Source organism: Pseudonaja textilis, chromosome 1 (assembly GCF_049901715.1).
Source record: "Pseudonaja textilis isolate UNSWEBS1 chromosome 1, rPseTex1.2, whole genome shotgun sequence".
Taxonomy (NCBI): Eukaryota; Metazoa; Chordata; class Lepidosauria; order Squamata; family Elapidae; genus Pseudonaja; species Pseudonaja textilis.
In genome coordinates, this window is record NC_141990.1 from 61,876,316 (window position 1) to 61,892,879 (window position 16,564).

A 16,564-nucleotide genomic window follows, 5' to 3' on the forward strand; every position below is an offset into this window, starting at 1 on the left:
GCATAGTGAATAAATCGTGATTTCTTTTGAAAAACAGCTGTAGCCCACCTTTCCATCCAAATAGATTGACATAGGATTAAATCTGCCATGGCATGAAAGTATCACGAAAGCCAAACCTACAAGCACAAGCTTGTGAACTTGGAATAATTATTGTCACTTATTATGTCACATTAATTACAATAAAATTAAAGGGAATAAAAGGGCACTTTAGAAACAGGCCACACTTTTTTTTCCTTAAAAAACAGGTTTTATTGAGCTTTAATATGTTAGGGTAACCAACGCAAGATCTGTGTTCAATTTATATATTACAATACAAACAGGAACTCCTCTAGCAGCTTTGAAACTTGGCAAGTCCGGCTGTAATGCATAGTAAGTGCAGTAAAAGGCCGTGTGAAGTACAAAAGGGATACAAAAGACTTCTCTCCATGGACTGTACATTCTTTTAAAGAACAGTGTCTGCTCCACAGGGCAGTCATTTAGCAATATTTAAAAGTCACTGGCCAATGTTCCACACAAAAATGAACATTACATCGCTTGTGTTTGGAAAATTGATTAATCTTCCTATTGATTAATAGCTGGACCAAAAAAGGAAAAGAAAAAGCTTTGAAAAGAACATTAGGCAAAGATTTGCTAAATAAAGGAGGACTATAACATATTTTCACAACTAATTATATATCAAATAAATCAAGCAATAGTAAAAAAAAAAAAACACCAACCCCCCCAAACCAAACAGAAACAAAACCCCAAACCCTTCTGTTCAAAATAACAGCATTTATTGCTTATTCCCATGAATTTCATTTATGAACACATAGTATATTTAATTACTTCTTCCACACAGGGAAATGTGTCCATTTGGTCTGCTGCTTTAGTGAAGATGATATATAATTAAACCATCACCTTTCACTTTTAAGAAGATATTTTATTGCTTGTTTTTCATATATAGCCAACCTCTGAATTAGGCACATCCCTAACTCAAGTTAAATATGCTTTTCTCTCTGTTGTCTTTTGTTTATACAGTGCAGAGCATAAAACCACAGAGCAACTGCTCACTCCAGGTCACTTTCTGGGTCTGAGTTCAAAGGTGTGCAGTAGTTTGGCCTGTTTGAAGAGACGAAGCCCGGAAGACACACACACTTATAAGATCCTTCAGTATTGATGCATTTGGCGTTCTTACACAGAGACATCCTATTATTCAGTTCATTGCATTCATTCACATCTGGAAGAAAATGTGAATTGGATCAGGTTTAGCACATTACGTTCAACCAGAGGACAGGCATAAGAGAAAAAAAAGACTGAGCAAATTAAATTAATCTAACTTAATCATCACAATTTATCCACATACAAATTATGACACTTATAGTAAATACCACTGGAGGCAGGAAAAATGTTATTGAATAAAGAAGATAATTATAATTACAGAAGATAATGTAGAAAAGGCACTATGAAACCTAAAACCATCTCTATCTATTGGCCCTGATGGATTATGTGCATACTTCTTAAAAAGCTCTCCTTTGCCATAGCAGAACCCCTAAGCATTATACAGTATATGATATGTCATTCAAAACCAGCTCCTTACCGAACCTATGGACCTTAGCTACAGTCACCCCTATCTTCAAAAAAGGTGACCCCAGCCTGGCTGAAAACTACAGACCAATCTCACTGTGTTGTGTCACGTGCAAAGTCATGGAATCAATCATTAACCAATTCATCACCCTCCACTTAGAGTCAAACAACCTACTCTCCCAAAAACAATTTGGTTTCAGGAAAAAATTGTCCTGCAACCTACAACTCCTACACTGCAGAAACATATGGACTACTCTACTCAACCAGGATAAAGGAATAGATGCAATTTATATAGACTTCTGCAAAGCCTTTGCTTCAGTGGTACATGACAAACTACTGTTAAAACTAAATTCTTATGGCATTTCTGGATCCCTTCATAAGTGGATTATTGCATTCCTATCAAACAGGCAACAAATAGTAAAAACAGGGAGCGCTATATCAAACCCTGCTCCAGTCAACAATGGTGTCCCCCAAGGCAGCATTTTAGGACCCACATTCTTTGTACTCTATATAAATGACCTTTGCGATCACCTTATAAGCAACTGTGTCCTCTTTGCGGATGACGTAAAACTATTCAACACCACCAACAATGCTACTATTCTTTAAAGTGACCTTGATTATATGTCTGAATGGTCAAAACATTTGGCAACTCTAATTCTCGACCAACAAATGCTCTGTCCTACACATAGGTAAAAAAAATCAGTTCACCAAAAAAAGCTAGGTGGATATGACCTCGTTGATGACCCTCACTCTGTCAAGGACCTCGGAGTACTCATATCTAATGATCTAAGCACTAGAGCTCACTGTAACAGCATTGCCAAAAAGGCATTAAGAGTTGTAAATCTAATCTTACGAAGCTTCTCCTCTGGAAATATTGAATTGCTAACTAGGGCATTCCTAAGAGGTCTGTAAGGGGCGTGCATAAGTGCACAATCGTGCCTCCTGTCCCTGTCCTATTGTCCCCATTTATTTGTACCTATTTCCTGTATTCTTACTCTTGTTTAAACTTATACCTATTATCTTGTAAACGATTGACAAATCAAATCAAATCAAAACAAAATAAATAAATAAATAAAGGGATATCCCAACCACTCTTAATGTATGCTGGTTGATTCTCCAACAGTTACTGACGGTACAGAAACTTAACACATTTCTGCTTAGCATCCAAATGCACAACAATACTTGGAAGGCCTGAAGGCATAATAGAGCATACTTTGGGTTTCTTAAATTAGGAATGCCACCTTACGGGACCAAGGAAGCCTGCCTTTGGAATACCTGATAGCCTGAGATTAGATTAAGCCAACCTATTGGCCTTCTCAAAAGACCTGGTTGTTTGCAACTGCATGAGGTTGGAAGTCAGCAATCCTCGTTTTTTGTGTTTTGCTTTGAGATGTATTCCTTAGCTTCAGTTTTTAATTTTTTTGTAAATTAATGTTACTTTTATAGTTCTTTCTATTGTTTTAATTTTAAATTCTGTTTGCTGTCAAGAGTTGCTTTGCCAAAAGGGCAGGCACGCAATGGAAAATACACCAGTGGTTTGTATAGTGCATTTGGAGATATTGGGGGTAGCCCATTGCTTTCTATATGTATTCTACATTGTATGCCTGCTGCTTGTAATCCCTTCATCTCCAATCTCTCTGCTCTACAAGGGTTTAAAAAAAAGAAAAACATCAAGTCAAGGATGGGACAACACATACTGACTGTAATGGAGACCATGTGACTAAAGGTGACACTGAAAAGGTTGTAAATGAAGGTTGTGCTGTCCCAGCCAGTCTTGGGGAATTGGTTAGTTACTTAGGAATTATGAGCTGTCCCCTTAAGGGAATGCATCACGTAAATGTAATTAAAGGTATCCTGGGAAATGTAGTTCATGTCATGTGGTCACATCTGTAATCCTTATTGGTCACTGAATTGACCCTTGGTGGGTTGGGGGAGGTTTCCTCATTCTTGCCTGGACTCATGAACTGATCGTAGCTTCCTTCTTTTGCTACGAGATGGGTTAGGAGATAACCATCTTTTACCTGCAAGGATGATATACAAAGAAGTTCTTATAGAAGAACTTCATCACAAATGTGAGTCATGAAGATACCTGATGAACCAATAAATGTTCTTTGTTATGGATGTCTATCTATCTGCATCGCTCATATCTGTCATATCATCTTAATCATAAAGTTATTTTTTCACCGCTGATGTTAGTGAATGAAGCAATCACAAAGTGATAACTATCTGTAAATAATTGGGTTGATTTTTTTCCCCACCCGGCCAGAGTTATATGAAGTTAAACAAAATGTTAATAAAATAAGACTGTTTTAAAGTTGAAGATGTCAGAACCAGGTACCTTTGGGAAGGAACAAGCTATTTTTTTCTTAGGCAGTTCTTGTACCATCAGTTTTCTGCAATCTGATATCTCTCTGAGCCATCTGACACTCTGAAAGATATTAGTGCCCTTTTCTATCTCTGAAGGTTATGGGGATTGTCTGGGTATGAATAGTGCAATACATTCTTACCAACACATGACATTTTGGTCATGTCCAAATGGTAGCCATCAAAACAGTCACAGGTATATCCTTCCTGCACCCTGACACAACGTCCATTTTCACACCCATTCAGAATTCCACACTCTTCAGCTTGTAATTCCTCAAAGCTATTCAGGAAACCTGTATTTAAAAAAAAAGGATTATGGAGATAAACACAAAAATTAGTACTCGTGCTCATTCAAAAAACTAAGTGCTTCTCTAGCACAAAGTCAGAAGTTGCGAAGTTGGGCTTGCAAGATTTATTTTAGTCTTTCCAGGTAGACCAGACAGGAAACACAAACAGATAAACAAACTCTACTTTACTGTAAAGCTACGTTAACAGAAACTTGCAAGTCTAAAAGTACAATTCTCCTCCATCACCTTTATAGCCTAAGAAATAAGAAACGGTCCCTTTTGAGTCTTTTACTTCTCCCACTGTGGGCTCTGTTGTCTTTTATCTGACTATTCCTTAGGCAGCACCTTTCCCCCAAGATCTTCAAGTATCTTTCTTACAACCATATATTAGAGACACTGACACTGAGGTTAGTGATGAGAGGGTAAACAAAGCGGGATGACTGCATTAACTTAAGTCTATAATAAGTAAGAAAAAACAGCACCAATCGATAGATAGCCTTGTTACTTGGCAGAATAGGGCTTGCAATGCAGGCAAAGACCATTTCTGCTGGCATACTTTTTTGCTGGTTCAAGATTGGCAGATGGCATTTTAACTCAGCTATGAGGAAGAACCCCTTAGCGTAGATCTTTTTTCAGAAGCAATGGCGTAACTGAAGAGAACGGTAGGTGGCAGCCAAGCACAAGCTAAAAGTACTTTGGGGAGTGGGGGAAACTTCAGATTTAAGAGCTTTGTAGAATTTGATTTGTTGAAGAAGGAACAATTCCATGGGATCATTTTTGAGGAGTACTCTATGAATAGGGGTGATTTCTAAGCATGGCTGGGGGGACACTATCCCTTTGTTTGCTGGATAGGAGTGGAACAACAGTTGGAATTTTAAATAATAATACTTATTTAAAAAAACAAAGCTACCACAGCTGGTTAAGATATACAAAATCATTTTGATAACATGCAGCTGGTTACACATGGAAATTATAATGAGTTTCTATACTACAGGATCTTGCAGGAGAACAATATATATAAGATTGTATTTATTCCTCTAACTATGCATGAATTAATAGTCCTTGTATTTCCCAGGCAGCAAATTGTAGCAATTATAGTATAGGATTTTTAAAAAAAACATCAGTGAATGATGTTGGCTGAAAGAAATGGAACCCATTGTTGAAGGATGTAGATCTTATTGAAAAGTGAGTGATTGCCCATTCGGTCTGTGAAAGTATATTGAGAGTTGTTTAGGATGACAGTGATGAAAGGTAGGAGTAGGCAAGAACAAAGGTGCTACTGTAAGTCTTTTTACATAGAGAATAATCCAAAGGCCTTAGCAAATAATGATATACTGCATAACAAAACAACAGAACAACAAAGTTGGAAGGCACCTTGGAGGTCTTCTAGTCCAGCCCAATGCTCATACCATTCCAGAATATGGCTGACAAGACTCTCCTTAAAGCCTCCAGTGATGGAGCACCCACAAGCTGTTCCATTGGTTCATTGTTCTGTCAGGAAGTTTCTCCTTAATTCCAGATTGCTTTTCTCCTTGATTAGTTTCCATCCATTGCTTCCTGTCTTGCATATAACATGGTGATTCCATCCCTCACCCTCATACACAAATGCTCACAGAGCAGCTGCCCACCCACAAAATATTAAACAAGAGTTTGGGGAAACTCTGGCAGAATATCCAAGTTATGTATTCTTCAGTTTTCAGGTTTAAAGTTCCAGAACTGATAGCATAAGATAACATGAAATAGCATTAGTTGTGCAAGACAAAAACTGCAGTGCAGTCAACAATTCTGGATAAAATGGCATTTTAGCAAAATATCATATTTTCTGACACAGGAAAAATCAAGAGAAATTCCCCTACACAGGCGTTGTTTTGCTGGCTCTTATCAAAATGAAAACATTGGATATCACTGCATTTCATGGCCATTAACTCAACAGATTAACTGTGCTTTGAGATGAAAAGGCTACTCCTAAGGATGCTGTTCGTATGTGAAAGATAATCGTTCTTTTCCAGTTTCTGCAGCTCTTGTAAAGTATATTTATTTTATATTACCGCCTATATATATATAGCTTGATGCCAATGCCAATATTGTACATTCTGTCTCCTGAAATTGTTGTTTAATTAATGTCCCAATCTTCTCTTTCTAGGTTTGAGCAGAGGCCAACTCTGCCAACTCTGCTATGATATTTCCGTCTGCAGGCCACAGACACTATTCTCTGGCTGAAATCTAGGAGATTTGGTAATCCAGTCTGTTTCATTAGATTGCATTAGAGACGGTATTGCCCATCTTGAATTTTCTTTTAAAAGCTGAAGAGGTAAATTTGAGCCTTTGTGAGGAAGTGTTTCAGATTGGCACTAGAGAAGTCCAGATTCAACTTTAGAAAGAAACTCATTGAGTAACTTGGGGCTAATCTTTCGTCTCAGCCCAACATATATCAGAGTGGTTTTTATGGGGATAAAAGGGAGGAGGGATTGTTATTTATCCTGCTTCAAATGAAAGGCAGGATATAAATCTAATAAATAAATAGGTAAGTAGCTGTCAAATTATCAACCACTGTAAAGTTAGCCCTTCAAGAATATCTCTTTTTAACTCTGAAAACAGTTCAGTTATTGCTATAGAATCTCAAAGATGTATCCCTAGCCCAAAGGAGATCTGGCAAGGTATCCAAGCCTTTTATTTCACACCTGTGTACTAGACCAAGTATGACATTTGAATTAATGGCATTGAAAAAGTCTGCACTTATATAGTACACCAGAAGGCATCTTTCTTTACAACAGCTACCACGGTCAGTTCCAAAGGGACAGTTGTCTGACAACAAGAACACTGAATATTCATTTGAATTTAAGTGCTTGGATTGTCATGCTTACCTGCTTACTTCACTTTACTGAAATAAAAAAGTTCTGCAGTTTGAACTCATTCATAACTCCTGATTCAAATATAAGAAGGGCTTTCAAAAAAAAGTATAACCCACAATAAGCATAGCAAACATGCAACCCTTTAAATATTGTGAACTCTAAGAAGAAATAAATAAGTTATATATTCTTAGACTTAAGGAGTAAAGGTTGCTTACGGTCTTCCATGAAATATGGATCAGTTTCCGAAGTGTAATGTTCTTGTTCAAAGTCAACCAAGGCGTCTTGTCCGTATGGCCGGGATCCAGGAACAGGAATGTTACATAGCTGGGCATAGTCCTCTGGAAAGAAACACATGAAAGTAGAATGTACAGGTAGTCCTCGACTTACAACAGTTAGTTTTGTGACTGTTCAAAATTACTGAAAAAAGTGACTGAAAAGTGACCGTTTTTCACACTTATGAACATTGCATCATTCCCGTAGTCATGTGATTTACATTTGGATGCTTGATGACTGACTCACAATTATGATGGTTGCAGTGTCTTGGAGTCCCGTGATCGCCTTTTGCGACGCAAAGTCAATGGGAAAGCCCAAGTTACTTAACAACTCAGTTATTAATTTAACAACTGCAGTGATTCACTTAACAAATATGGCAAAACTCAACAAGTTTCTCACTTAGCAACATAAATTTGGGGCTCAATTATGATCATTAGCTGAGGATTACCTGAATTTTGAACACGATTGATCCTATGCTCATTTCCCATCTTTATCAATATATGTTGGTTTCTTTTCTTAAAGATTACAGTTGCTTAAAGAGCCTCGGTGGCGCAGTGGTTAAAGTGCTAAACTGCAGGCTACTTCTGCTGACTTTCGCCTGTCTGCAATTTGGCAGTTCAATTCTTACCAGGCTCAAAGGTTCAGCCTTCCATCCTTCAGAGGTGGATAAAATGAGGACCCAATATGCTGACTCTGTAAAACGCTTAGAGAGGGCTGTAAAGCACTATAAAGCAGTATATAAGTCCAAGTGCTATTGTTATTTAAGACATAACTGTCATGCCTCAACTTTACTGAACCTGAGCAATTCTGTTTTTAATGTGTTTCAAAACCACACAGAACCATTCCATGTGAAACCAATTAAGTTGTGCTATTTTAAATTGGGGGAGACATAAAGTAAAAGTTTGAATGTTGGGCTATAGAAGTTTCTCATTTTGTTGCTTGTTAAAGGATATACATGCAGAACACTTTTTGCTTCACCAGATAATGGGAAGAAGGGTTGAGCAAACCAAACTTTCATTGTTTTTGTCAGGCAACTCCCTTTCATTAAAAATATAAAATATTGTGAAGTGAAGCCATGAGTCTAATCCTTACCAGTATCAAGCAAATACCTTGTGGCTTTTTCACTTCTGTAGGAAAGGAAAAACCACAGTAGGCTTAAAGATGGATTGACAAGCAGTCCCTCACTGAAAGCTTGCTTTTAATATCAACTACAAAGCCTTAGGCATGTCACCACTTCACCACTTCAACCTTCTAGCCCTAATGAGGATATAGTACTATTGATCTACAAGGCTACAGTATAAACACTAATAATAATAGTGGCAGTTCACAAAACCAAAAAGCAAGATTCTCACAGAGTTTGAGTTTGCAGGTTTATTGCAAGAGAAAAGGGAATTAGGTTACATAGAATGTCTCGCTCTGGATATCAATATCTTGGCTGCCGTGAAGAGAATACCTTAAGGTTACATTCCTTTATTGCTTTGAGTTTCTTTTTGAAAGAAACAAAATTTCAGTCGCTAAGCAAGGCAATTCTTAAGTGGGTTTGGCCCATGTTACAATCTTTTTTTTCCAGAGTTGTTAAGTAAATCACAGCGTTGTTAAATGAACCGTGCACTTGTTAAGAGAGTTAGATTCTCTCACTGACTTTGCTTGTTGAAGCCAGCTGGGAAGGCTACAAAGGGTGATCGCATGATTCTGGGACACTGCAATGGCCTGAATTCTGATTATGTGACCATGGAGATGCTGCAACATGTGGAAAACACTACGTCACTTTTTTCAGTGCTGTTGTAACTTTGAATGGTCACTAACAGAATGGTTCCAAGTCAAAGACTGCGTCTATATTCTCTATCTCCCTGTACAAATTTGATTTATTTCTTTTTAGTTCTTACTGGCTTGCAACATCCCTCTCCACTTCCTTCCCCAAATTGCTGGTATATCTGACAACAGCCTCTGATTTTTTTATGAAAGCTATAAACATAGATTACTGATTCAAATTAATGACAAACTATGATTTGCAAAAGACTAAAAAGAAACAAATTAAGCAGACTATAAAAAAGGAAAATGACTTCATTATGTATGAAACAGCCCAGTATATTAGAAACATGGTCTATTAGGAAAGAAAAAGATCTTGATGGATGTTTCTATGTTCCGTTAAAAAAAATCCAGCCAAATATTTCATCAATACAACACAGTTTTGCATGGAGTACTGTACCAAGGGAATTACATACATTTAAAAAGAACCTTCAGTGTAGACGAATAGCCAGTATAAAGGAAAGCTGGACTGAAAACATCTGAATGAAAGCCAAGAACAAGCTCAATTTGTAATGTCGGGATCAAAAGCAGAGAACTACATTGGTACTTTCCTAATCATGCATGATTTTCAGTAAAACAACTTTTGCTCCAAATACTTTTCTGTTTGCACAACTGGCTTTTGTGTTTCTCAGGGCTGGACATTTATAATGATTGATTTTGCTGTTTTTGTCTCTTACTAACTTAAAGAACATAACTTGTAGCAATATAAGCAATGAACTATTCCAATAAAATAAACTGAGTATAAATATTTCCACAATAACTGAAGTGAGTATAACCTTTTGCAGCTTTCCCTTCTACATAGACTAGCCTAAATTATCTAACCTGGATGATGAAGAACCTGATTTATAGATATTATGAAACAGGAGATGTTGGGGGGAGGGGGCGTATCTGATGTAAAAGTATCAGAAGAAATATTAAAAAATGTAAGCATGTAAAATATAAGGCCATACGATTCACTTAATAATTGTATGATTCACTTAACAACCATGGTGATTTGCTGAATGACTGTGATCAAAATACCTGTAAAATTTGGTCTGGCTAGATGATGACTTGCTTAACAACTGCATCATTTAGTTACAGAAATTTTAGTCCCAATGTTGTGTGTAAGTCAAGGACTACCCATGTAGACTAATGATCTGATCTGGCAGTTGTCTGTAATTATGTGTTGAGTTTGTATTGTTGATCTGTTTCCTGCAGGATCTCTTAGGCCAGGGGTGTCAAACTCATTTTCACCAAGGGCCACATCAGCGTAATGGTTGCCCTCAAAGGGCCACATGTAACTGTATGACAGTATAAATGTAATCAAATATAACTATTCCTAAATGTTAATTAACTCTGAATTTATTATTTATTCAAATCACAAATATTACATATGCATTTGCATAAATGTAAAAAAAAGGTTGCTAGTAGCTCTGTTAATATAACATAAAATTTTACTTTGTCAAGTTAAGAAACCCACATTACTCCATCAATCAATGATCCATCTATCCAAGTGAATAATAATAGAAAAACATCATCCAACATCAGTTATGATAATAACTTTGTTCAAATCCTTTTTGTCACAGCTAGGAGGGGCAGAATAACAGAATAAGTACAACCAACAATTGTGAGCTGTTAAGAACATATGTGACAGATGTAGCATTTCACAAAAACAAATGGCTGCATATAGCCTTCCAGATTTGTCTGCATAAACATATAAACCTATAAACACTAAATGCATTACTACACATATAAAGTTATATTTGTAAATAACTCAAAATAACAAAATCAGGGTTGTCTCAATTCACAGCTATATTGTCTCAAGTTTTTAGGTGAAGTTCATGAGGAGATGCTGACTGTCCTGGAACACACAGAGTGGATCCCCTCTCCTCCATCATAATCCATTGATCATGTTCTAAAAATAACAAAATCTCAGCACAATCATTAAATTGCATGGTTTAACTATTCTTCTTCTTGATTGAAATACATTTTATTATATATTAATTAGGTTTTTAAAAATGCTTACTTATGCATTTTCTGGCTGTATCTTTGACACCGTTTTTCCATAGCCAATGTGTCAATGTCTGGTTTTAGGTCTTGTGCTGAAGCAATCTGTAGAACAGCATGGAGGTTCTCATCAGTGATATGTGATCTATGCTTGTTTTTGTTTAGATTCATTATTGAAAACATCTGTTCGCACAGATAGGTGCTCCCAAACATAGACAAAACACAGGCTGCATGACGTCGAAGCTGTGGCATTGAACCAGGGGGTATTTTACGGTAAAAGTCCTGGATCGCAACATCCTTGAACTTTGCTTTCAGGCTACAATTGCTTTGAAGCTCGATTAACTACATCTGAAGGTGCTGGGGTGCAGTGCAGACTTCGGTGGTGAAAGGATTGGCAAAGATGGCAAAGTCTGAGTGCTGCGCTTTAAAGTCAGAGAAGCGCCGATCAAACTCATTTATTAATTAGCTCACTTTGGTAGCCAACTGAGCACATGAAAAAACACCAGGAAATGCGGCTGAAATGCTTTGACAAACAGGAAAGTGAGCAAGATTGTCCTGTTTGACTTGGCACATCCACAGATCAAGTTTACGCTGGAAAGCCGTGATCATGTCGGACATCTGCATAATGACTTGTCTACATCCCTGCAGTTTCTGATTCAGTTGGGTGAGATGCTCGGTTATGTCACATAACATAGCAAAGTCACACAGCCAGTTGGGATCTGACAGTTCAGACACGAATTTTCCTTTACTTAGCATGAAAAGAGCAATAAGTTCAAAAAATCGTTTGAGGACTTTACCCCTACTCAGCCACCGTACTTCTGTGTGGTACGGCATGTCTCCACGCTCTGAGCCCATCTCCTGCAAGAACACCTGGAACTGACGGTGATTCAGGCCACGCGCTCAAATGAAGTTCACAGTTTTCATGACCGTGCTCACTACATGATCCATCCCCAGCACCTTCCCACACAATGTTTCTTGATGAATGATGCAATGATACGTTACCAGAGGCGTCTGACAATTACTTTTCAGCATTTTGTCTTTTATTAGTCTAACCAAGCCTGCTTTTCCTCCACACATTGCGGGTGCACCATCTGTAGTTAATCCCACCAACTTTTCCCAAGGCAATGCATTTTTAGTCATGGACTTCTCCACCATATCAAAAATGTCCTGTCCTGTTGTGATCCCATGCATGGCAGCTACATCCAACAGCTCCTCAGTGACAGAGAGGTCCGACTTCACGCCTCGAATAAAAATGGATAGATGTGCTGTATCCGTGTTATCTGTGCTTTCATCAAAAGCTAATGAAAAAGCTATATAGCCACGTGTCTCTTGGGCCAGCTGCGTCGACAGGTTTCCTGCTAGTTCTGTAACTTGGTCCACAATGGTGTTCCTTGATAAACTGACATTTTTAAAAGTCTGTATCTGGTCGGGGCACACCTGCTCACAGACCTTCAGCATGCACTGCTTCAAAAACACGCCCTCTGAAAAACACTTTGAAGCTCGGGCGATTTCTTCTGCAACGATGAAGCTAGCTTCCACTGCTGCAGTGTTTTTGGTTGTGGCTTTCGTGAACACATTCTGCTGCAATTGTAGTTTTCTATTTAATTCTTTGACAATCTGTCGTTTTTCTGAAAGGCTAACTTTGGCATACTTAGCTCTGTGTTTGGTTTCAAAATGCCGATGTAGATTGTACTCTTTGACAACCGATAATGCCTCGTAACATAAAAGACATACTGGTTTCTCTCCTTGAAGCACAAACATGTATTCACCTTCCCATCTTTCTTGAAACATCCTTCCATCTGCAACTTTCCTCTTCCTGGACATTTTGGGATCATTTGTAATTCCACATAATTCAACTTGCAGAAAATAACATTGATGCAGATACACTGCAACCTAGTGGTGGGGTGTCGACAATTCTCTGGTAACATAATTGGTATGCAGTCTGGGAAATGTAGTTTGTGGTCAATGCTCTCTTTTGCTTTATTTATTTAAAGACAATCGGAACTTTGTAGCTCTCGTGGGCCACATAAAATGATGTGGCGGGCCATATTTGGCCCACAGGCCTTGAGTTTGACATCTGTGTCTTAGGCTGTTGCCTGACTTCCTTCTCAACAATATTCCATCCTTTGCAAGCTTCGAGGCTGAATGAAAATTGTCCAGAATTTTTGGGTCCAGTGATGGTTTGTGGATGGAGTACACTACCATCTACTTTAAGGCTAGAGGGATGACACCTTCTCCACCCAAGCTGATGCTGCAATATGGAGCCAACCACACATCACTTCCTAGATAGCTCCAGGAGAGAAATGGAGCTTATCTTCAGGTATATAGGAACCTTGCCATTTCATCAGAGGTCACAGAATCTAACACACTTCAGGTAACCCCAGAAGACTCGGCCCCAATTTAGACCTCAACCTGAGTGTATGTGAGTGATTTAATCCACCAGATAGGTAGAATATTCTCCTCAGCACCAGTGGTGGTATTCAAATTTTTTGACTACCGGTTCTGTGGGCGTAGCTTGGTGGGCGTGGTGTGGCTTGGTGGGCATGGCAGGGGAAGGTTACTGCAAAATCCCATTCCCTTCCCACACCTCTAACCTGCTTTCCAGCTCCGTTCTCCTGTGCAGGGCAACAAAGAAGACCCAGCTGATCAGCTGGGACTCAGGAGCCAGAGAATAGATGGGGGTGGGGCCAGTCAGAGGTGATATTTGCCGGTTCTCAGAACTACTCAAAATTTCCACTACCGGTTCTCCAGAACTGGTCAGAACCTGCTGAACACCACCTCTGATCAGCACCTCTAAAGATGTTCCTAAACATTTTACATGATTGATGGACAGCCATGGACAAATATAATAAGGGTAGAGAAACAGCTATTATTTTTTTTCTGAAGCAAATCTACTTTATTTATATTATTTTTTAACAAACTAATTGAAGACAATAGAAGAATATCCACAACACATACAAAATGAATAATAAAATAATATGGGTTTGCTTAATTTTTGCTGTCTTATGTTGCTTCAGTGATAACGTGTAAAATGTAATAAGTGCAAGTAGGGTTTCTGGAAATAACTGGAAATAAGTTTATTTAAAGAACAAGATAATTTCATTTGGCAATAAATCAAAAATTGTAATACAGCATTTGAAAAAAATAATCCAAATGCTTATTTAGCTGATTAATACTGCGTGGATACTACTGAACCCTGTCAGCGTAAAAATAACTTCAAGCATCTTTGATTTTTCTCTCTTAAGTGCCACCTGCTTGTTCCTTATTTTACTTAGTGACAAATGAATTGAGAGAAGGTACCAAAAAATGTCGAAACTCCCATGTACTTAGTGATGTAGGCAGTCCTGGGCTACTGCTTTTTTTAAAACAAGCATTGTAAGGATTATTAAACAAACAGTGTGAAATTGCACGAATAATTATTGAGCCATTTTTTTCAAATATACTGCAGCAAATGTGACTATTTTAAAAATAACATATCTTGATTGCTAAATGCACTAGATTTACATTAACAAAATATGTGTTGTCCTGAAAATAAATCTTTAAAGTCTAGCTACAAATCTTTTGTATTTTTGTTTTGCAATTTGGTAGCCTTATGCAAAGAAAAGCACAATTTATATGTTTAAACATTATTTATTTTCCTCCAACAATTGCAATGTAACTTTCTTCACAAAGGAGCCAAGTAATTCTTCAACAGCATTTCTACAGCCAACAGTTTATTTGCAAATGTAATATGGCATAATAAAGCATTTATTGAGCCAGTTACATCTATCATCCTGATCAAAGATTTTGGATCTCAAGGATTTATTTATTCAGCTGTGCTTATGTGGAAATGCATCATCTAGAACAAAAAACTATTAACAGTTTTTTTCTTTTTCACTGAAACAAGCAAAGACGCTACTTAAGGGATGGAATGTATTCTTTTATGTGATTATTTTTCAGAAGCATCTATTATTTTGGCCAGTCAGACTATCACTATATTCAACTAGAAGGGCTTGTTTATTAGATATCTCTGCCAAGATTTTAGTAGGTGAAAGCACCCAACTGACTTTGGAAACTAAGTAAAGCTGGCCCTGGTTATCAGGTGGCTGCCGTGACTGGGGCAGGGTCTTTAGTTGGTATGCCAGCAGATGCCCTCCTTGGAGCATGATGCATCCCCTTAATCGTTTTGTATTAGCTATTACAATTAGCTTTACATGGGACTTCCTTTGAAGGCCATCTGGCAATGTAATAGGTATTTCTTATAGTTCTTTGATTCATTTACAATGAGTTAATTAAGTTGGAGTCTCTTTGTAATGCTTTTTCCCAGATGACTCCCAGCTTTGAATGAATTGCCTTTTAGATATAATTTGTCAACTGATTCGCCCCCAGCTTTCCCACAATCTCTTGCAAAAACTGACCCAATAAGTAGGTCAAGACAGAAGGAATCTGTTAAAAATCCTACCCCAAATGAGATCAGCAAGTGAAGATAAAAGAATGCATTGCTTCTTGGTTTAGGCTGTAGGACATAATTCTTACTGAGATTAATCTGACATTCTCCTTGACAATTTTCCAGACTATCTTGAAGACCGAACAGTTTTGTAGAGTTTGTAAGGAGATAATGATGCATTTAGCTGGGCTGGGCTGATTTTTTGTTAATATTTGCATTATTTTGTAAGCTGTGGTGAGTTTTTGAAAGTCAGTTTATACAATATAAATAAATACATTTATCAGAAATTCTTCTATCTATGTATCTACTATTCTTATACAATGACAAAACCTGGGCTACTCTGGAGAGTGTATACGACCAAACCAATCAAAATATCATTCTCTCATTAGTTACAGTCAAAAGAGTAATAATTGCAATTGTATCAGCAAAGAATAACCAATAAAAAGTCCATTTGTGTAATCCTAGTGTGTGCAAAGGTCTCTGAAATAAAATAGTTTTAAGAACTTTTTTGAACTCAATAAAATTAGTGGCTAAATGCAGTTTCAGAGGGATCATGTTCCACAGATCAAAGACTGCTACTAAAAACATCCGTCTCCAACATCTCCTGATATCCAAAGTGAATTCTCCTTCAATGTTCAAATCAAAGAAGTTGAACTATACTTAGCAAGCATATTCCCAGTGTAGTCATGCCATATAGAATATTTACTGTAGGTAAATACCAGCAATCTGAATTGAACCAGAACCCGATTGGCTCTTTTAGCAATTTAATCTCAAATATGTCTAACATACACTTCTGAGAGTTGTTTAAAGTTTCTGTTTTCATTTAGAATATATTCCACATCCAGCAATTGTGGCATTTTATAGATGGTGTTTTCTTAAATTTTGATAAGTCTGGTAGGAGAAAATTTAATTTTAGCTTCAATCAGGAACCAGAAGTCTTTAGCCAATCATCTTTTTATTCATTAATTGTCAGGCATAAGCAATGTGGTCTACATGTGTACAGT

At 37.5% G+C, this 16,564-nt stretch overlaps 1 protein-coding gene across 2 annotated transcripts in view; it reads right to left on the minus strand.

The window, feature by feature from the left end:
* Positions 1-224: 224 nt before the first annotated feature.
* LTBP1 (latent transforming growth factor beta binding protein 1) overlaps positions 225-16,564 on the minus strand; it is a 224,820-nt gene continuing 208,480 nt past the window's right edge. For both annotated transcript variants that reach the window (XM_026695526.2, XM_026695525.2), the window contains 3 exons: positions 7,282-7,404; positions 4,071-4,220; positions 225-1,216 (listed from right to left, as the gene is read on the minus strand). In XM_026695526.2, coding sequence (XP_026551311.2) covers positions 1,047-1,216; positions 4,071-4,220; positions 7,282-7,404 — 443 coding nt within the window. In that variant the 3' untranslated portion in view covers positions 225-1,046. The remainder of the gene's footprint in view (positions 1,217-4,070; positions 4,221-7,281; positions 7,405-16,564) is intronic.